Source organism: Ursus maritimus, unplaced genomic scaffold, assembly GCF_017311325.1.
Source record: "Ursus maritimus isolate PB19 unplaced genomic scaffold, ASM1731132v1 scaffold_8, whole genome shotgun sequence".
Taxonomy (NCBI): domain Eukaryota; kingdom Metazoa; phylum Chordata; class Mammalia; order Carnivora; family Ursidae; genus Ursus; species Ursus maritimus.
In genome coordinates, this window is record NW_024426996.1 from 11,437,780 (window position 1) to 11,461,501 (window position 23,722).

The window sequence follows — 23,722 nt, forward strand, 5'->3', positions numbered from 1 at the left end:
GGGGCCTTTTCTGTTTCCATACAAATTTAAGGACTGTTTGTTCCAGTTCTTTGAAAAATGTCCTTGGTATTTTGATCGGGATAGCATTGAAAGTGTAGATTGCTCTGGGTAGCATGGACATTTTAACTATGTTAATTCTTCCGATTCATGAGCATGGAATATCTTTCCATCTTTTTATGTCTTCCTCAATGTCTTTCAAGAGTGATTTATAGTTTCTAGAATATAGGTCCTTTACGTCTCTGGTTAAGTTAATTCCAAGGTAACGTATGGTTTTTGGTGCTATTGTAAATGGGATGGATTCCCTAATTTCTCTTTCTTCGGTCTCGTTATTCGTGTATAGAAATGCAACTGATTTCTGAGCATTTATTTTGTATCCTGCCACGTTACTGAATTGCTCTATAACTTCTAATAGTTTGGGAGTGGCTTCTTTTGGGTTTTCCATATAGAGTATCATGTCATCTGCAAAGAGAGACATTTTGACTTCTTCTTTGCCAATTTGAATACCTTTGATCCCTTTTTGTCGTCTGATTGCTGTTGCAAGGACTTCTAGTACTATGTTGAATAATAGTGGCGAGAGTGGGCATCCTTGTCGTGTTCCTGATCTTAAGGGAAAGGCTTCCAGCTTTTCCCCATTGAGAATAATATTTGCAGTAGGCTTTTCATAGATGGCTTTTATGAGATTGAGAAATGTACCTTCTATTCCTACACTCTGAAGGGTTTTAATCAGGAAAGGATGCTGTATTTTGTCAAATGCTTTTTCGGCATCGATTGAGAGGATCATATGGTTCCTGAGTCTTTTCTTGTTGATATGATGTATCACGCTGATTGATTTGCGAATATTGAACCACGCTTGCATCCCAGGTATGAATCCCACTTGATCGTGATGGATAATCCTTTTAATGTACTGTTGGATTCTATTAGCAAGTATCTTGTTGAGGATTTTGGCGTCCATATTCATTAGGGAAATCGGTCTGTAATTCTCCTTTTTGAGGGGGTCTTTGCCTGGTTTGGGGATCAAGGTAATATTGGCCTCATAGAATGAGTTTGGTAGCTTTCCTTCTGTTTCTATTTTTTGAAATAGCTTTAGGAGAATAGGTATTATTTCTTCTTTGAATGTTTGGTAGAATTCCCCAGGAAAACCGTCCGGGCCTGGAGTTTTGTTATTTGGAAGGTTGTTTATCACTGACTCAATTTCTTCATAATTAATTGGCCTGTTTAAGGAATCAATTTCTTCCGGTTTCAATCTTGGTAGTTTATAGGTTTCCAGGAAGGATTCCATCTCTTCCAGATTGCTTAGTTTATTGGCATATAGCTGTTGATAAAAATTTCTAATAATCCTTCCAATTTCAATGGTGTTCGTCGTGACCTCTCCTTTTTCATTCATAATTTTAATAATCTGGGTCCTTTCTCTTTTCTTTTGGATAAGTCTTGCCAGTGGTCTGTCAATTTTATTGATTCTCTCAAAGAACCAGCTTCTAGTCCTGTTGATCTGCTCTACTGTACTTCTGGTTTCTGCTTGATTGATTTCAGCTCTAATTTTGGTCAACTGCTTCCTCGTGCGTGGATTAGGCCTGTCCCTCTGTTGCTGTTCCAGCTTCTTGAGGTGAGAATATAAAAACTGCATTTTAGATTTTTCTATTCTTTTGAGTGAGGCTTGGATGGCTATGTATTTCCCCCTTAGGACTGCCTTTGCAGTATCCCATAGGTTTTGGACTGTTGTATTTTCATTCTCATTGGTCTCCATAAATTGTTTAATTTGATTTTTGATTTCCTGGTTTATCGAGTCATTCCTGAGCAGGATGGTTCTTAGTCTCCAAGTGTTTGAGTTTCTTCCAAATTTTTCCTTGTGGTTGAGTTCCAATTTCAGAGCGTTGTGGTCTGAGAATATGCAGGGGATAATTTCAATCTTTTGGTATCGGTTGAGACCTGTTTTGTGTCCCAGAACATGGTCTATTCTTGAGAATGTTCCATGGGCATTAGAATAGAATGAGTATTCTTTGGTTCTGGGGTGTAGTGTTCTATATATATCTATGAGGTCCAACTCGTCGAGTATGGCATTCAAAGCCTTTGATTCTTTGCTTAGTTTTTGCCAGGGTGTTCTGTCTATTTCTGAGAGTGGAGTGTTGAGGTCCCCTACTATTAATGTATTTTTATTTATATGTCTCTTTATTCTGGTTAAGAGTTGGCTTGTGTATCTTGCTGCTCCCCTGTTGGGGGCATATATATTTATAATTGTCATATCCACTTGTTGAATACTTCCCTTAAGAATAATATAGTGCCCTTCTGCATCTCTAACTATAGTCTGTAGTTTAAAATCCAATTTATCTGATATGAGAATTGCTACCCCAGCTTTCTTTTGAGGTCCATTTGCGTGAAAGATGGTACTCCATCCCCTTACTCTCAGTCTGAATGCATCTTTGGGTTCGAAATGAGTCTCTTGTAGACAGCAAATGGATGGGTCATTTCTTTTTATCCAATCTGCAACCCTGTGGCGTTTTATGGGATGGTTCAAACCATTTACATTAAGACTGATTACTGAGAGATATGATTTTAATGTTGCCATGTTGCCAGTAAAGTCTTTGTTTGTATTGGCTGTGACTTTCTGTTCTGTATCACTCTTGGGGCCTTTTTACTTTTATAGAACCCCCCGTAATATCTCCTGTAGGGCTGGTTTCGTGGTTACAAAATTGGTTAGTGACTGGCGATTCTGAAATGTCTTTATTTCTCCATCAATTCTGAATGACAGCCTTGCTGGATAAAGGATCCTTGGCTGCATGTTTTTCTCTGAAAGAGCTTTAAATATGCTCCCCCAACCCTTTCTCTCATTCCAGGTCTGTGTAGACAGGTCTGACGTAATTCTGATGCTTTTGCCTTGGTACGTGAGAAATTTCTTTGCCCTGGCCGCTTTCAATACTGTATCCTTGCATCTAATATTTGCGAATTGCACTATGACGTGACGTGGCGTAGGTTTGTCATGGTTGAGCTTGGGAGGGGTCCTCTCTGCCTCTTGGACACGAATGTTTGTTTCCCTTGCTAGATTAGGGAAGTTTTCAGCTACAATTTGTTCAAATATCTCTTCTAGACCTCTGTTTTTCTCCACCCCCTCGGGGATGCTGATGATTCTAACATTGGATCGTTTCATTGAGTCAGTAATCTCCCATAACCTACATTCGTGGGCGTGGATTTTTTTAAGGCCATCTTCTATTTTCATTTTTTCCTCTATTAACCCATCCTCCAATTCACTAACCCGTTCCTCTGCTTCTGCGACCCTGGCCGTCAGAGCCTCTTGTTTTGCCTGCATTTGGCTCATAGAATTTTTAATTTCTGTCAGATTCGCTCTCATTTCTGTCCTTAGGGATTCTATATTCTCAGTAACCTTTTCGTTAATAGTTTTTTCAATTCTACTCATCATTTTGACCATCGTTACTCTGAATTCCATTTCTGATAATTTGGTTACATCCATATCCATTATTTCTGTGGCAGAGGCCACAGAATCACTGTCTTTTCTTTGCTGGGGGGGGCTTCTCCTTCTTGTCATTTTGATGAGGAGAGGTTGCGGGGTTTCCAGAGCCCAAATTATTGACTGGGTCCCAGGCCGTGCCCCTTGTTTTATAGGGATCTTAGGGATGTGGGCTTCTTCTTTAAAGATTTTATTTATTTATTTATGTGGCAGCCAACCAGCGAGAGAGGGAACAGAAGCAGGGGAGTGGGAGAGGAAGAAGCAGGCTCCCAGCGGAGGAGCCCGATGAGGGACTCCTTTCCGGAACGCCGGGATCACGCCCTAAGCCGAAGGCAGGCGCTCAATGACTGCGCCACCCAGGCGCCCGGGTTGTGGGCTTCTTGATTTTTCAGCCTGCCTTCTGTGTTCTGGGGGAGGGGCCTGCCGCGCCGATACTCAGGCAACCCTGTTTGGGTAGAGTCTCCGTGTCCCCTGCGAGGGGGGATGGGGATGGGCACTCTCTGAGCCGGTATTTCCAGGCTTTTGTTCTCTGGCGGCTTTCCCTGGCGGTTTGCTGTGCCTCTTCTGAGAGTCAGAGCAGCAGCGTGCTCCGGAAGCTCCCGGTCTCAGTCTGGATCCAGTGAGCGCACCAGGATTCCGGTGTTCCACGAGATGCCTGGTGGCGCGCGCTCCCGGCTCACGGTCTCAGTCTGCTGTTTTGCGGGTGCCGTCCGCGAGCCCCGCCCGCTCTCCCGTGCAGGTGGCTACCGCTTCCCGGCGCCTGAACGCGGCGGCTCCCTCCCCCTTCCGTTTATCTTCCGATATCTGTGCACGGTTTCATGGCTCCCCGCTTCGTACCTCAATACTCAGCGCTGGAGATGTTCATTTGTAGAGATCCAGATGCATCTTCCTGCGTCTCAGGCTGGTTCCGTGGTTGTTTAGGCTGGTCTGGTACCTATCCAGCTCGACTCGGAGGACCGGCTGAAAACGGTGTCTCCTACTCCTCCGCCATCTTAACTCCTCCCTCCCCAAAATTGCTTTCTTTTCCCTTAACTAGAATGTATTTCCATTCCTTATACCTTCCTTTACCAAAAGCAAACTTCTTTCTTTTCTTCTGTACAGAGATGATTTCCTTATTATTTCTAGTAGTTTTAATTACCTATATTGATTAGAATTTTCAACTCTTAGTAACCTTAACTAAGAAACAATTATGAATGCTCTTATATTAGCATTCTGTGAATTAACAAACTTATACTTTTTATTTCTAGAAACATTTTATGATTTGTTTTTTCATAGAAAATTTCTCAATGTGTTATAAAACGTTTACTAGTAGGTGCAAATATTTTTGATTCTTCTGTAAAAGTAAGCAAAAAGTAAATAAGCCTATTTTCAGTGATTAATGTTTTATTTGGAAACGATATTTAATGAATTTAACTTAACTCATTGCTTAGCAAAACTTTAAAGTTTCAGGTTACCAAAATGATTTATGTTAAAATTCACCTAAAACGTTTTTATTTACACCTATTCAATTTACTTGTTCTTAATTATATTTAGATTTGAAACATTAGACAAAATCTAATTTTAAGGGTTTTTTTCTGACAAATTTTGCAACAGAGTTAACATGAACCTATTTGATTAGTAAACCTAAGCAGAATAAAAAGTTTGCATTATAGTCAGTGTTGATAAGTCTAAGGTATGTTTATTTTCATCAACCAGCAACCTGACAGTACCCTTAATACCAAATATTGTCCCAGGGCTTGTGAATCTGAAAAGCATTTGTGTTAGTTTCTATTGTATTTCTGAGATTTTTTTCTAAAAAATTAAGTTAGAGGTGCTTTTTTTAGGCCAAGTAAACAGCTCTTTACATATTTTAGTAATACCATCTAGAGGTAGAAAATATCACACTCTAATATAATCAGAGACCTTGTTGTTTAAAAGTGTTTTAAAAGTGTTTAAAAGAGACAGATATGATGATGCAAAACTTACATGGGGGCCCTCAGTCTAAGGTAGATAACGGGGGTGTCTGTAAGGTTATTAACCTGGTGAACTGTTTATGGTCATGTTAAGGCAATTCAGACAGAGAACTAGGATGATTATTGAAGTAAAAGAGGATAGAGGAAGTAGTGAGAATTGCTGAGTTTTATAGTCTTTTCTATTAGTTATCTCTTGCATCTTTTTAAAAAATTTTCATCAGTTTTTCTGTAATGAAATTTTCAATTTCAATTTTTGGAATTTTGAAGGCTTTACATTCAAGTACACTCCTTAAATGATCTTACTTAATTGGAACATTCCTCTTAATGGCCATTGTAATTCTAGATTGTTTTTAGTAAAATTTCACCATTTCTGTAGATATTCACAGGTTCTGAGACTATAGTTTTTAGAAATAAGCAGGCATGATGGAAGGTGGTGTGCTTGACTGCTTCAAATTTAAGGATCCCATTAGCCAAGTCTTTGGGTTTCTCAGAGCCAAACTAATATCTAAAAGGGATATGCAGCTGGGGTGGGAATTATACATGTTTTACAGTGTACCTGGTTGCACAGCTTTCTTGAAGTGTTTGGGTGACCTAGTGTCTGTCTATCTCACCCATTGTGTAACCAACTTATCCTAACATGGGAGTCTCTGAGTTAGATGGTGTGTCACTTACAGCTCTTAAATGCCCAACCCATGCCACCAATTTTTGCAGCTTTTTGGCATCCAAGATTCCCTTTAGCAATTAGCCTTTACCTCATATGCCCATTAACAGAAACCAATAGTTACCAAGGAAACAGAACCATGGACACCAGCAGTAAGCACAGATTAGATACTGGGAAAAGGATTAAACCAGCAGGCCTCAAAGAATGAAGACTCTGGACTGGTGCCAAACAAATTGAGAACTTTTGGTGGCAGATGCAGTTCTCCATGTGGAATCTGAGGATAGAACCAAGGGCTGGATTTAAAGAAGTCACTGTGGACTTGCCAATGGAAGTTCCTACATGCACCACCAGCAATTCCCAATGTGGACTAAACCAGCAGACTCCAGTAATGGAGACTGGAGCTGGAACTGAGGAAGAGATTCCAAACTGAAATTGCAGACTGAAACAAGGGCTGAGGACTGGCACTCTGTTGTTAGAGAGACTCCTGTCAGTCTAGACTCCCCCATTAACTCAAGACTGTAAAGCCAATTAGATTGGAAGCTCGGTACAGAAAGAATAGAGCTCAAATTGAGAGTAACTCACCAGTGGCCCTCAGAAATGGTGAAAAAGACAATGAACTCTAAAGGAATGGTGAGGCATTGTGCCTTTGTTTCTTGTTGTCCTTGAAGGCTGTCAGAAGTCACTTTAATTGTCAATACTACCACCAAATCTGTTAAAAAACAAAATTCAATTGAGCAAATTTGAAGAACTAATTAGCTTTACTCAGTGATTCATGAGTCAGGCAAACAGAATGGAGTTCCATCAAGCTGCAGAAAAGGAAAGATTTGTAAAGGCAGAAAGGTAAGGTGGGGGGAAGGAAATTATTAATAGTGAATGCATTGGTTTAGGCAAGGTCATGCTCTTTAGCTCCTTGTGTTGATGAGGAAATTTGTTTAGCTGGTTAAATTTATATTCTTGGGGGTGTTAAAACTGTAGTTAGGTTAGGTAGTAAGACTTGGTTTACTGACATAGGTCTTTAACACAAGTGATTCTGTCTTGAGCCTGTGGTTTTCTTTTTAATAATAGGTTTATTTTACTTTTCTCATACTTGACTATCACTAAAAGTTACCTAAATACTAGTAGATTAATGATGTCTTTTTTTCCTCCCAGTTAAAAGATGAACTGCTGCCCCATTTTTTTCACTAAGGCTATTTGGTGCTTAGAAAAAAGCTTAAGAAAGTTGCCCAACATCACAAAAGATCTAGAATCTGGGAGATCAGGAAGATACGGCAGAGTAGGAAGATCTTGAACTCACCTGGTCCCATGGACACAGCAAGATAACAGCTACATCTGTATCTAAAAGACTTGCAGAACAGACTTTCCACAGTTAATAAAGAGGAGGCCACATGCAAGAGTGTAGGATGGGCAGATACAGATAGTTGGGAACCAAACCCCCAGTGAGACTAATCACAAATAGTGGGATTGGGGGGGTGGACAATATCATAAACAGAAGAAACGAGATCAAACCCCACCCCAGACATGGTGGATTAGCACTGGGAAGATGAGTCCTTTGGGATCTGAAAAGGAGTGGGGCATACTTTGTGAGCTTTCACTATCAGCAGGGCTTAACTCCAGGTACTTTTAAAACCAGCAGGCTTAATTCTGGGAGAGCTAGAGAGTGATAAGAACCTGAGTCCATGCTCTTAAAGAATCAGCATAGTAAATATCCCAGGGGAGAAAAAGCATAGATGCAGCAGCTTAAGTAAAACCTGTGATATATATGAAGAAGAGTTATTTACTAGCCTCAGAACATGTGCTGAATGGGCAGGGATCTTGAGGAGACTTATCCAAAAACAAAAGTGCCAGGGATTACCATTTATCTTCCTATCTCGCAGACTAGATAGCTGAACACTTAGAAGAATCAGTGTGAACATTCTCCGCCTCTCTTGCTAACACCAAGTGCCTGGCACCATATTCCTCTGCAGACCCACTCTGTCTAACTCACCTGTGTTAGCAGGGCATCCCTCCAAAGCAGCTCCTGCCCCAACACACCCTGTAAGTAGCCCCAGCAAAGGCTGTTGCCATTCCAAAGTGATTCCTTCCCTGGCAGGAGGGGAAGAAAACTACAAAACACCAGCACACCCACAGTTCCAGCAGTGGAGCTTTTCAGCTGGGTGTGCAGGGATAGTGCTTTGCCTTTTGGTGCACCTGCATTCCTGGCAGACAGACTATGTGTAGAAATTGGGTCTGACTGCCAATCTTGTCCACCATTGAAAGCCTTTCAGGAGCCCAACCAGGAGAGCATTTTGCTGTTTGGTGCATGTGTGTCTATGGCAGACAGAGTGCACACAGCTAGCCTGACTGCTGACATGCCACATCTAAAGGCCTGTGGCATCCGTAAACCCCTCAAAAGCACAAGGACCAAATCTTGATTGGTGCATCCACAGTCAGCAAGTGGGTCGTTGCAGCTGACTAGACTGAAGGCAAATGTAGCTCAGCCACAACAGTAGGGTACATAGAGCCCACAAAGGAGACACCCCTGAAATGCCCAGTTCTGCTGACCAGGGGACATTGTGCTACAGAATGTAGCTACCATCCTAATACATTGAAACAAACACAGAGTGAGACAAAATAAGGAAACAGAGGACTATGTTCCAAATGAAAGAACAAAATCAAAGTAAAAGAGCTAAATGAAGTAAGATAAGCAATATGCCTGATAGAGAATTCAAAGGAATGGTCACAAGGATACTCATTGGACTTGAAAAAAGAGTGGACAGTCTCAGTGAGACCTTCAGCAAAAAGATAGAAAATATAAAAAAAGAACCAGTCAGAGATGAAGAGCTCAATAACTAAAATAAAATATATATTAGAGGGAATTAATCAGTTATCTGGAAAACAGAGTAAGGGAAAGAATCCAAGCTAAACAGCAAAAAGAAAATAGGTTATGGGGCACCTGGGTGGCTCAGTCAGTTAAGCAGCTGACTCTTGATTTTGGCTGAGGTCGTGATCTCAGGGTTGTGATATCAAGCTCTGTGCTGGGTGTGGAACCTGTTTAAGATTCTCTCTCCCTCCCCCTCCTCCCCCACTCACTCACTCAAAAAAAAAAAAAAAAAAAAACAGGTTGAGGAAATTCAGCAATTTCAAGTATAATAACATTTGCATTATAGGTATATCAGAAGGAGAACAGAGAAAGAAGCAAAAAATTATTTGAAGAAATAATAGATGAAAACTTTCCTAATCTGGGGAAAGAGACAAACATTCAGATTCAGGAAATACAGAGAACTAACAAGATTAACCAAGGAGGTCCACACCAAGGCAAAAATATTAAAATGGCAAGAAAACAGTTATAATCAGAGAATTTTAAAAGCAGCAAGAGAGGAGAAAACAGTTACATACAAGGAAACCACATAAGGCTATCAGCTGATTTTTCAGCAGAAGCTTTGCAGGCCAGAAGAGAGTGGCATGATATATGCAAAGTGCTGAAAGAAAGAAACCTGCAGGGGCGCCTGGGTGGCGCAGTTGTTAAGCGCCTGCCTTTGGCTCAGGGCGTGATCCCGGCGTTCTGGGATGGAGCCCCACATCAGGCTTCTCCGCTAGGAGCCTGCTTCTTCCTCTCCCACTCCCCCTACTTGTATTCCCTCTCTTGCTGACTGTCTCTCTCTGTCAAATAAATAAACAAAATCTTTAAAAAAAAGAGAAAGAAAGAAGAAAGAAAGAAAGAAAGAGAAAAAGAAAGAAAGAAACCTGCAACCAAGAATACTCTATTCAGCAAGGTTATCATTCAGAATAGAAGGAAAGATAAGGAGTTTCCCAGACAAAAAAAGTTGAAGGAGTTCATCACTACTAAACCAGCCTTCTAAGAAACATTAAAAGGAATTCTTTGAATGGAAAGAGCCATAACTAAAAGAAAATTATGAAAGAAAAACACAGGTTAAAGCAAACATGTAATAAAGATAGCAGAATAATTATTTGTAAACCAGAATGAAGATTAAAATGCAAAAGCACTTAAATCAAATATATCTACAAAAGTCACTCAAGAGACCCACAAATAAAAGGATGTAAAATATGACATCACATACACAAAAACTGGGGGGGGGGAGGTGTTATAAAAATTTAGTGCTCTTAGAATGTGTTCAAACTTAACTGACCATCAACTTAATAGAGACTGGGTTATATTGATGCTATATATGAGCCTAAGATGTTATATCTGAACCTAAAGGTAATCACCAATCATGAACTTAAATGCACACAAAAAAAGAAAGGATTCCAGGCATAACACTAAAGCAAGCCATCAAAAGGGAAGAGAGCAAGAGAAGAAAGGAGCAGAGAAGAATGACAAAAACAACGATAAAATAAATCACAAAATGGCAGTAAGTACATACCTCTCAATAATTACTTTAAATGTAAATGGTCTAAATGCTCCAATCAAAAGACACAGGGTGATTGAACAGATAGAATACAAGACCCGTCTATATGCAGTCTACAAGATACTCACTTCACACCTAAAGAGACACTGAAGAAACAGAAAAACATTTACCATGAGAATGGAAATGGAAACAAAAAATCTGGAGTAGTAATACTTATCGGACAAAATAGATTTTAAAACAAAGACTGTAGTAAGAGACAAAGAAGGGAACTACGTAATGAAAAAGGGAGGAGAATAAGGCAATTGTAAATATCTATGTGCTCAACATGGGAGCACCTAAATACGTAAAGCAACTATTAACAGACGTAAAAGGAGGACTGGCAGTAATACAGTAGTAGTAGGGTTCTTTAATATTACACTTACATCAATGGATGGGTCAGGCAGAAAGTTAACAAGGAAACAGTGGTTTTGAACAACACGTTAGACAAAGATGGATCTAACATATACATACATACATTATATATATAAAACAGTCCATCTAAAAATAGAAGAAAACACATTCTTTTCAAGTGCTCATGAAAACATTCTCCAGGATAGCAGAATAGATCTCATGTTAGGCCACCAAACAAGTCTCAATAAATTCAAGAAGAATGAAAATATATATCTTTTCTGACTATAATGGTATGAAACTAGAAATCAATTACAGAAAAATCTGAAAAAACCCACAAATCATTGAGGTTAAACAACATGCTACCAAACAATGAATGGATCTACCAAGATCAAAGAGGAAAAATAAAATAAATGGAGACAAATGAAAATGAAAACACAGTAGTCCAAAATCTTTCGATGCAGCAAAAGGATTTCAAAGTTTAGGGCAACATAGGCCTACCTTAAGAAACAAGAAAAATCTGAAACAACCCAACCTTGTATCTAAAGGAGCTAGAAAAGAAGAACAAACAAAGCCCAAATCTAGTATAAAGAAAGGAATAATAAAGATTATAGCAGAAATAAATGAAAGAGACTAGACAAACTAATAGTAAAGATCAGTGAGACAAAGATCTGGTTCTTTGTAAAGATCAACAAAGTTAAAACAAACAAAAAAATCAACAAAGTTGATAAACCTTTAGCCAGACTCATCAAGAAAAAAGAAAGTACTCAAATGAAATTAGAAGTGAAGGAGGAGAAATAATAATACCATAACAATACAGAAGCTATAGGTGAATATTATGAAAAATTATAGGACAAATTGGAAAACCTAAAAGAACTAGATAAATTTCTAGTAAAATATCATCTTCTAAAACTGAACCAGGAATAAATAGAAAATTTGAACAGAGTGATTACTAGCAATGAAACTGAATCAGTAATTAACAACTCCCAACAAAAGCTCAGGACAAGATGGCTTCATAGGTGCATACCAAACATTTAAAGAGTTAATAACTATTCTTCTGAAAGTATTCAGGAAAAAGAAGAAGAAGAGGGAGAAAGAGAGGAGGAGGAAAACTTCCAAATTCATTCTACAAGGCCAGCATTGCCGTGATACCAAAACCAGTGCAAAAAAAAAAAAAAAAGAAAGAAAAGAAAAAAACTACAGGCCAATATCTCTGATAAACATAGATGTAAAATCTTCAATAAAATATTAGCAAACAGGGGACACCTGGGTGGCTAAGTCGGTTAAGCATCTGCCTTCAGCTCAGGTCACAATCCCAGAGTCCTGGGATTGAGCCCTGTGTCAGGCTCCCTAATCAGTGGGGAGCCGGCTTCTCTTCACCCTCTGCCTCTCCCCCTGCTATTCTCGTGTGTGTTCTCTCTCTCTCTCTCTCTCTCTCTCTCTCTCTCTCGCATGGTCTCGCATATAAATAAGTAAAATCTTTAACAAATTAGGAAACAGAATTTGACAATACATTAACAAAAATCATTCACCACAATAAACTGGGATTTATCCCAGGGATGCAAGACTGGTTCAATATTTGCAAATCAATCAGTATAATACATATTAACAGGAGAAAGGATAGCAACCATACGATCATCTCAATAGATGCCAAAAAAACATTGACAAAGGACAACATCCATTCATGATAAAAAAAAAAAAAACAAAAAAACAAAAAACAAAAAAAACTGTCAACAAAGTTAGGCTTAGAGGGAACATACTTCAACATAATAAAGTACATATGTGAAAATCCCTCAGCTAATATCATACTTAATGGTGAAAAACTGACAGCTAAGACCAAGAACAAGACAAAGATGTCCACCTACCACTTCTGTTCAGCATGGTACTGGAAGTTCTAGCTGCAACAATCAGACAAGAAACATAAAAAGCATACAAACTGATAAGTAAAACTTTCACTATTTGCAGATGACACGATACTACATCTAGAAAACCTTAAAGACTCCACCAAAAGAAATACCTATTAGAACTGATAAATGAATTCAGTACAGCTGCAGGATACAAAATTATGTACAGAAATCTGTTGCATTTCTATATACTAATAACAAAGTTGTAGACAGAGAAATTAACAGTCCTGTTTACAATTACACTAAAAAGAATTAAATACCTAGGAATAAACTTAAGAAGGTGAAAGACCTGCCCTCTGAAAACTGTAAAACATTGAGGAAAGACATTGATGATGACACAAATACATGGAAAGATATTCATGCTCATAGAAGAATTCATACTGTAAAAATGTGCATACTACCCAGAGCCCTCTACAGATTCAGTACAATCCCTATCAAAATACCAATGGCATTTTTCACAGAAATAGAATAAAGAATTTTTAAGTTTGTATGGAACCACAAAAGACCCCAAACAGCAAAGCAATCTTGAGGAAGAACAAAGCTGAAGGTATCACCTTCCCAGATTTCAAGATATACTACAAAGCTTTAGTAATCAAAACAGTATGGTATTGGCACAAAAATAGACACATAGATAAATCAAAAAGAATAGAGAACCCAGACCTAAGCCCATCCTTACATGGTCAATTAATCTACAACAAAGGATGCAAGAATATACAATGGGGAAAGACAGTCTCTTCAATAAATGGTATTGGGAAAACTGGATAGCTACATGCAAAACAATGAAACTGGACCACTTTCATACACCATACACAAAAATAAACTCAAAATGGATTAAAGACCTAAATGTGAGACCTGAAACCATAAAACTCCTAAAAGAAAACATAGGCAATAATTTCCTTGACATCAGCCATAGAAACACTTTTTTAGATATGTCTCCTTAGGCAACAGACGCAAAAGCAAAAACAAACTATTGATACTACACAAAAATGAAAAGCTTTTGCACTATCAAAAAGGCAACATACTGAATGGGAGAAGATACTTGCAAATGATATATACAATAGGGGGTTAATATCCAAAATATATAAAGAACTTAGACAATATAAAAACAGTGCAATAAAAAAAAAATGGGTAAAGGACCTGTTAGACATCTTCCAAAGAAGACAGACAGATGGCCAACAGACACATGAAAAGATGCTCAACATTACTAATCATCAGGGAAATGCAAAGCAAAACCATAATGAGATATTACCTAATACTTTTCAGAATGGCTGGAATAAAAAAGACAAGAAATAACAAGTATTGGTGAGGGTGTGGAGGAAAAAGAAACCTTGTACACTGTTGGCGGAAATGAAAATTAGTGCAGCCAGTCTGGAAAACAGTATGGAGTTTCCTCAAAAAATTAAAAATAGAAATACCATATGACCCCATGATTCCACTACTGGGTATTTACCCAAAGAAAACAACACTAGTTTGAAAAGATATAGGGACCCCTATGTTTATTGCAGCATTATTTACAATAGCCAACATATGGAAGCAACTTAAGTGTCCATTGTAAAATGAATGGATAAAGAAGGTGTGGTGTATTTACACACACACAATGGAGTATTACAAAAAAGAACACAATGCTGCCATTTACAACAACACTTCTAAGAGCTAGAGTGTATAATGCTAAGTTAAATAAGTCAGAGAAAGACAAATACCAATAATTTCATTCATATGTGGAATCTAAGAAATAAGAGAAACGAACAAAGAGACAGACTGAAATTCAGAGAACAGGTGGTAGCCAGAGGAAGGTGGGTGGGGGAATGGGTGAATTAAAGGGGATTAAGAGTATAAACATCCAGGGGCGCCTGGGTGGCACAGCGGTTAAGCATCTGCCTTCGGCTCAGGGCGTGATCCCGGCGTTGTGGGATCGAGCCCCACGTCGGGCTCCTCCGCTGTGAGCCTGCTTCTTCCTCTCCCACTCCCCCTGCTTGTGTTCCCTCTCTCGCTGGCTGTCTCTGTCAGGTAAATAAATAGAATCTTAAAAAAAAAAAAAAGAGTATAAACATCCAGTTATAAATAAGTCACAAAGATGAATAGTACATAGGGCACATAGTCAATAAGATTATAATAACGTTGTTTGGTGACAGATGGTGATTACGCTCATCATGGTAAGCACTGAGTAAGGTATTGTATAGAATTGTTGAATCATTATATTGTACACCTGAAACTAATAAAACACTATATGTTAATTGTACTTCTGTTTAAAAAATCTAGAATCTAGAGAAACTAATATTTGAACTCAAGTCTTATGATGCTACAGACCTCATGTCTAACCACTATACAAGAGAACCTATATTCTTGACTTTCCTAAGAGGTGAAACACTACGGAAACAGTATCTTTATTCCACATTTATAAGTAAGGTATTCTGGGGAGTGTTTATATTTTATTTTTATTTATATATAACTTGGTCTTTTTTGGTTTATAAAAAGGGAGTTGGGCAGGAGAAGATGATTTATAAACTTCTCAGCCCAGCTAACGTAAGCGTGAGCTTTAGTTTGACTTTTCACATGGGGAGCCATTTCTTCATCTCTCAGCTCCTCCTGTCTTCATCATGAAAGTGACTGACAGGCAATTACTTACATCAGGCATATTTTTAAACATCAACTACATTGGCTGAGGAAGTATTCGATCTCTGAGTAAGTCCATTTTAGGCTCCCATTGCCTCTCTGCTTTTTCAATTTTCAGTGATCTTCACTGGAATAAATGCAAAGCAACAAAAGGTATTTAATGAAGGATACTAGTAAAGACATGAGTTCGAGTTTTATGGTATCTTATTTCTAAGGAGAGAGATCTGGGAAATTTGTGGATAATGTATTTGATTTTCTTTCTCTTTCTTTCTCTCTAGTGATATATATATATACATATATATATAGTTAATATATTATTTATACAGTTTATATAGTTTCAATTTTGAAATTTTAGAAAATAATTTCTTTGCCAGCATTTAAAAATAAATTATAAAATACGTATGCTTTTACATTATAAATGGTTATATAATTTACAAAAAAGTTACCCAATAAAAAGTGCTTTAATATTTTGTTGGATTTTCTTCAATCTTTTTAGCTTTACATCTGAATAATACATTGGTTATGTCCATAGGATACACAACTCTATATCTTTCTAAACATGCTATTATAAATAGGTTCTCATTTTGTTATATAATTCTCATGCCCTAGTAAATACATATCTTCATAATCTGTTGAATAGATTAATTATAATTTTCTAAATTTTTCATCTTCTGTTGAACATTTAAGTTAACAATTTCTTTTACCGCTGTCATTGATGCTGTGAAAAACATCTTTGGACAATAGCTTTGGACTACTTCCTGTGCAGTAAATTACTTGGGCAAAAAATTTGTACATTTTTAGTGTTAACAACACATACCACTACAATATTTCTGCAAAGGTACTATATAGTTTAGAATGCCAGCAGTAATATTAAGGAGTTCCACTTTTACAACATTCTTACCAGTATTATATATAAGATGTTTTTAAAGCGTGCTTAATTTTTAAAAAGTAAAAACTGGTACCTCATCATATTCCTTTTGTGCTTCCCATTTAGAGTGAAGAAGGAGGCCCACAGGAAGGAATTCTGGAAGATATGCCGGTTGATCCTGACAATGAGGCATATGAAATGCCTTCTGAGGTAAAATTTTATATACCCACAACTCTGAAAATAAACTTCAGGAGTTCAAGTTGGGTCTTTTTAATAAGCAGTACCAAAAATCTGTCATTGTCAGATTTTCCTTCCATTTATCCGTAGTGAAAGTGATTTACTCTCTAGAGGGACAAATTGGCCAAATCCAGAATATATATTGTGCAGACAACCTGAAGGCTAAAAGTGGTTTTTACATTTATAAAGGGTTGTTTAAAAAAAAAAAAAAAAGCATCAGAGATACTCTGTGGTTCACACAACCTAATATATGTATTTAATGACCCTTTACAGAAAGTGTTTGCTGATCCCTGCATTAGAAAAATATCTTATTAAAAACCTTACTTTCTAAAATAAATCCCCCAAATGGAAAGTTAGAGAAATCAACTGAATGCCTAAAGTAATTATTATTTGCCATACATTTCCAGCAAGATATTTGCATGGTAAAATAAAAGTTACCCACAAAAAATATAGAGTAGAAATATGACAAATGCATGGTTTGCAGCAACTGATGTACTTCAATCTAGCCTTTTGATGATTAATTTTAATTTGAAAATAAGTTTCTTTAATAGAAAATGTATCTTAAGTAAAATTTAAAAATACTTTTAGATGAATGAAGCTGACTCAAGGAGAAATAAAAAATCTGAATAGACCTATAACAAAGTAAAGAGACTGGATTATTGTTTAAAAAGAATCTACCTACAAAGAAAATCTCAGGACCAGACAGCTTCACTGATGAATTCTACCAAACATTTAAGGAATAATAACTATTAATGCCAATTAATGCCAATTAATTTCTCTTCCCCCCAAAAAAGAGGAAAGATTACTCCCCACCTAATTCCATGAGGAGTGTTACCCTGATACCGGCATCAGACATCAAAAAGATGTGATTATTAACAAGAAATTACTATTAATTAAAAATTAAGTTAAAATGTCTTTGTAGTTAGGTTATATATTCTTCATGGCATCAGTTAAAGGCATATTAATATTTATGCAGAGCACAATGCTAGATATGACAGAAAGTACGAAAGATTAATTGATAATATCAGTACACAAGGAATTTACATTCTAATAGATTAGATAAAAACAAATACAAATTTACTCCATTTATTCATGATGATTCCTTTAAACATTATTGACTGTCTTTTATGTATCAGGCATCACAGAGGCAAAAATATTCAAGACACACAAAAAAGTATAATGTTCTACAGGATCTGGTTAGAGTGATCAGGAGTTTTATAGAAGAGTTGGTGTTGATCCGTGTGGGAGGGGATGGGAGATATGATAGGCCAAACTGAAAGGAAGACATCCTAGCACAAGGTAATATCAGAAGCAAAGGCATGCGTGTCTAAACATGCATAAGGATGTGTCTGAGGAACAGTAAGTGATGTTAAGTGAAAGAAGTCAAGCAATGAAAGACAATTATCACATGGTTTCCACTCATATGTGGAACATAAGCAATACCACGGAGGACCATAGGGGAAGAGAAGAAAATCCAAAGGGGGAGAAATCAGAGAGGGAGATGAACCATGAGAGACTATGGACCCCGGGAAACAATCTGAGGGTTTCAGAGGGGAGGAGGGTGGGTGGAGGGCATAACAGGGTGATGAGTATTGAGGAGGGCATGTGTTGTGATGAGCACTGGGTGTTATACTTAATTAATGAATCATTGAACACCACAACAAAAACTAATTATGTGCTATACAATGGCTTACTGAACATAATAAAAATAAAATATAAATAAATAAATAAATAAGATTTGAGGTTAGAGAGACTAGTTGACAGATTAAGGCTGCAGATATGGGTCAAAGACAATTTGTAGAATACTAGAAGAACATTTCAAGTTTGTACTATACCCAGAAAGCAACTTTAGTTATTGAAGGTACATTTGTTCATTTTAAAGCAAGATCCTAATTAGAGTTGTTGTTTAGGACTAATCTGACCACTTTAGCTAAGATCTTTAATATTTTTATTGTGGATGCTATCCATATATTGTATGGGGAGGGGGGGTTAGAATAAAAGTAATAATTGAAGCCATGGATGAAGAAGAGATTTTTGTTGAGAGAGCAAAAGGAGAGAAAATGTCACTTGTCTTTAAATGTCTTTGTCTCCTTTTAAAAATTAGAGGATCTTAGCCCTGGAAGAGGCTTTTTTTTTTTTTTAAAGATTTTATTTATTCAACAGAGATAGAGACAGCCAGTGAGAGAGGGAACACAAGCAGGGGGAGTGGGAGAGGAAGAAGCAGGCTCATAGCGGAGGAGCCTGATGTGGGGCTCGATCCCATAACGCCGGGATCATGCCCTGAGCTGAAGGCAGATGCTTAACCGCTGTGCCACCCAGGCGCCCCTGGAAGAGGCTTTTTAAGCCACTTGATTTGGCTCTCAAAATGTACAGTTGAGGAAACTGGGAGCAAGATAGACAAACTAACTTGTCCTACAGGACTAGAACATATGATTGTTAAATGTCACCTGAGAGTAAAATTCAGATACGTGAACTCTGAGCAGCATAATTCACTTTTATATTTGACAGGCAGACAAAACTATTAAAAATGAAATTACATTGTGTATAACTGAATAGTTGCACAGCTGTTGTGAGTATAACCTTCATTCAAGGTAGTGAGCCATGTCCTATCTCATTCACCCTAATCCTTCATTACTATGACTAAAACTAATAATACTGCATGTTTTCTTTGATTTTCTTCATATTAGGAAGGGTATCAAGACTATGAACCCGAAGCCTAAGAAATACTTTTGCTCCCAGTTTCTTGAGACCTACTGACAGATGTTCCATCCTGTACAAGTACTCAGTTCCAACATACCCAGCCATGACATTTTCTCAAAGTTTTTACAGTGTATTTTAAACTCTTCCATCAGCAGTGATTGAAGTTCTCTGTACCTGCCCCTAGTCAGCATTTCAGTGCTTCCCTCTCACTGAAGTGATTATATGGTAGCAGGGTCCTAGTGTGCTGTGTGGATATTGTGGCTTCAAATCTAAAATGTTAAATTAAAACACCTAAGTGACTACCACTTATTTCTAAATCTTCACTATTTTTTGTTGCTGTTATTGAGAAGTTGTGATTTACTATCATATATTATAAGATTTCTAGGTGTCTTTCAATGATTATTTCTGTTTAAAAATAATGATGTGTTGTGCAATTTGTTAATATATACAATACCTAAAAACATGTGAGCATGAAACTATGCACCTATAAATATTAACTATGAAGTTTTACTGTTTTGTGATGTGTTTTATTAACTTGTGTTTATATATAAATGGTGAAGATTAAAATGTTATCTCATTACAAATATTTTTAATCCCATCTCACTTTAATAATAAAATCATGCTTATAATAATATGAACTGAGAACTGACACAATTAAAGTTCTTGACAGCCATTTGAAGGAGAAGGAATTTTAGAAGAATTAAGCAGACAAGATGGATCATTAACCCTTTACTCTTAATTCACTGAAGCAACACTACCCAAAGTATGTCCCGACATGCGGTGGTGTCTTAAGAGGCTATACAGAAAAAACGGGGTCCATGGAACAGTAAGTTTAAGAAATGATTTTGACTATGTTTACTTCAAGTATTAATAAAACATATTAGCACCTTAAGGCTCTCAAAGAATCTGGTTAACTTTGTTAACCCAGCATTTATTTATTTTTTAATCAAATCCCCCAATCTATCACCCTTGGAAATGCCTTTAAACATTTCTGGAAACTACCAAACCATTACCTTAAGAAATGTCAATTTAAATGGATAAAGTCCTAGAAATATATCTTTCAGAACTGAATCAGGGAGAAATAGAAAATTTGAAAAAAAAAATGACCACCAGCAATGAAATTGAATTAGTAATCAAAAACTCCCAACAAACAAAAGTCCAGGATCAGATAACGTGACAGAGGAATTCTACCAAATATTTAAAGAAGAGCTAATAACTGTTCTTCTCAAACTATTCCAAAAAAAAAAGAGGAAGGAACGCTTCTAAGTTCATTCTGTGAGGCCAGCATTATCCTCATACCAAAACCAGACAAAGACACTGCAAAAAAAGAAACTGCAGGCCAATATCTCTGATGAACATAGATGTAAAATCCTGAATACAGTATTAGCAAACAGAATTTGGCAATACATTACAAAATCATTTGCCACAATAAATTGTGATTTATTCCAGGGATGCAGGGTGGTTCAGTATCTGCTAATCAATCAGTGTGATACATCACATTAATAAAAGCTAGGATAACCATATGATCATCTCAATAAATTCAGAAAAAGCATTTGATAAAATATAACATCTATTCATGCTAAAAACCCTCTGTAAAGCAGGCCTAGAGGGAACATATTTCAACATAATAAAGTCCATATGTGAAAAACCCACAGCTAACATCATACTCAGTTGTGAAAAATGGACGGCTTTTCCCCTAAGATCAAGAACAAGACAAGGATGTCCACCCACCACTTCTATTCAGCATGGTACTGGAAGTTCTAGCTGCAGCAATCAGACAAGAAAAATAAAAGGCATACAAATTGATAAGAAGTAAAACTTTCACTATTTGCAGATGACATGATACTATATGTAGAAAACACTAAAGACTCCACCAAAAAAAAAAAAAAAAATCCTACTAGAACTGATAAATTCAGTACAATTGCAGGATACAAAATTATTTACAGAAATCTGTTGCATTTCTATATACTAATAACAAAGTAGCAGAGTGAGAAATTGGGAAAACAATCTCATTTATAAATGCACCCAAAAAATAAAATACTTAGACATAAATTTAACTGAGGAGATGAAAGACTGTACTCTGAAAACTTTAAGTCAATGAGGAAAGAAATTAAACATTACAGAAATAAATGGAAAGATATATTGTGCTCACGAATTGGAAGAATTAATGTTGTTAAAATGTCCATACTACCCAAAGCCCTCTACAGATTCAATACAATTCCCATCAAAATGCCAGTGGCATTTTTCACAGAACTAGAACAAAGAAGCGTTAGATGTTTATGGAACACAAATGACTCAATAGCCAAAGTAATCTTGAGAAATAAGAACAAAGCTGGAAGAATAATGCTCCCTGATTTCAAGCTATATTACAAAACTATAATAATAACAACAGTATGGTATGGCACAAAAACAGACAAATAGATCAATGGACTAGAATAGACACCCCAGAAATAAACCCATGCTTATATAGTCAACCTGTGAGAAAGGAGATAAGAATATATAACGGGGAAAAAACTGTCCCTTTAATAGTGTTGACAAAACTAGACCACTGTCTTACAACATATACAAAAAGAAATTCAAAATGGACTAAAGACTAGAATATAAGACCTGAAACCATAAAACTTCTGGAAGTAAACATAGGCAGTAATCTATTACTGGTCTTAGCAATATATTTTTGGACCACTTTCCTCAGGCAAGGGCAACAAAAGAAAAAATAAACTATTGAGACTATACCAAAATAAAAAGCTTTGCAGAGTGAAGGAAGCTATCAACAAAATTAAAAGGCAGCCTACTGAATGGGAGAAGATATTTGCAAATGATATATCTGATAAGGGGCTAATGTCAAAAATATATAAAGAATTTATACAATAAAAAAATTGCAATAAAAAAAACGAGCAGAGGACTTGAATAGACATTTTCCAAAGAAGACGTATAGATGGCCAACAGACCCATGAAAAGATGTTCAACATCACTCATCATCAGGGAAATGTAAATCAAAACCACAATATTACCTGACACCTGTCAGAATGGCTAGAATCAAAAAGACAAGAAATACAGTGTTGGTGAGGATATGAAGAAAAAGGAACACCTGTGCACTGTTGGCGGGAATGAAAATTAGTTCAGCCAGTCTAGAAAACAGTATGGAATTTTTTCAAAAAAATTAAAAATAGAAGAAATACCATATGATTTAGTAATTCCACTACTACTGCTTAATTATCCAAAAGGGGGGGAACCCACCCATTCAAAAAGATATATGCTCCTCTATGTTTATTACAGCATTATTTACAATGGCTAAGATATGGAAGTACTCCAAGTATTCTTTGACAGATGAATTGATAAAGAAAATGTGGCATGTGGAGTATTACTCAGTTATCAAAAAAGGATGAGCTCTTGCCATTTGTGTCAACATGGAGGGACCTGGAGGGTGTTATGCTAAGTGAAGTAAGAGAAAGACAAATACCATCTGATTTTACTTATATGCAGAATCTAAAAACAAACAAGTAAATGAAGAAACAACAAAAATACAGACTCATAAATACAGAGAACAAACTGGTGGCTGCCAGAGGGGAGGTAGGTAAGGGAATGGGTGAAACAGATAAAAGAGATTATGAGGTCCAAACTTTGAGTTATCAAATAAATAAGTCACGGAGATGAAAATTCAGCATAGGGAACACAATTAACGGAAAAAAATGTTAATTCTCTAGATTTATAAAAATCTCTTGAATTCTTTTAAATTTTGAATATATGAATTTCAGGATACTTTTTTGGGGATGGTTTTTCTCTTTGGGAGATTCATTAACTCTCCACGGGTGCTGACAGTAATTTTAACTATGAAAACCCTACATAAATTAATTGAAAATTTATTTGGTTTATCCTTTTAATTATTCAGGAGAAAAATAGCAGTTACTTTTTAAAGTCACCAGTAAAAGTATAATTTTAAGAAGATTCAGAGGTGCAAGGCAGTTTGTATGTAATTGTGAGTAATTTGGTGTATATTGGGCATTGGCAAGGAAAGAAAGAGGAATGACTGCAATGACTATAAGCATGATCACCATAGAAACTTCCTTTTTTGTCTCATTGGAAAGGGACCGCGATGAGTGTTAAACTGTCTGTGTAGTCTTAAACTGGAAAAAGTGATAGGCTTCTTGTTTTATTTCGGTACATTAATGAGTATTCCTAATTAGGAAAACAACTTGGAAAATTAAAATATCTTTGTTCAAAAAGTATTCTCGTACTAATACACACCAGCAGTGGTTATCTTGTGCCAAGCACTTAAACAAAAAGTTGTATAAGGCACACAAGCCTTTTCAGGAAGGTTATCTCATATCCACTGCTGAGGCATCCACCTGACAGGTAGCCTGAGGGTTAGTCTGGTTCTAGGTTTATTCTGCAGATATCATTCCCTCAAGTTTGAGTTATTCAGCCTCATATGACTCCATGGGGGCTTTAACAAAACAAGTGCAGGTGGGCTTTGGCACCCAAATGGCAACATAACAATCTAATATGTGGTTTGGCCTTATAAATTGGGTTTTCAAAAATCTCTCCCCTAGTGTGAGGTGCAAAATATGTTTACTCATCTTTCTGGCTCATGCAT

The 23,722-nt window shown here is 36.9% G+C and overlaps 1 protein-coding gene across 3 annotated transcripts in view; it reads left to right on the forward strand.

Moving 5' to 3' along the window:
- The window catches only part of SNCA (synuclein alpha), a 152,194-nt gene extending 132,556 nt beyond the window's left edge, over positions 1–19,638 (forward strand). For all 3 annotated transcript variants that reach the window (XM_008707147.2, XM_040625357.1, XM_040625356.1), the window contains exons 5-6: positions 16,318–16,401; positions 19,116–19,638. In XM_008707147.2, coding sequence (XP_008705369.1) covers positions 16,318–16,401; positions 19,116–19,148 — 117 coding nt within the window. In that variant the 3' untranslated portion in view covers positions 19,149–19,638. The remainder of the gene's footprint in view (positions 1–16,317; positions 16,402–19,115) is intronic.
- The last annotated feature ends 4,084 nt before the right edge of the window (positions 19,639–23,722 follow it).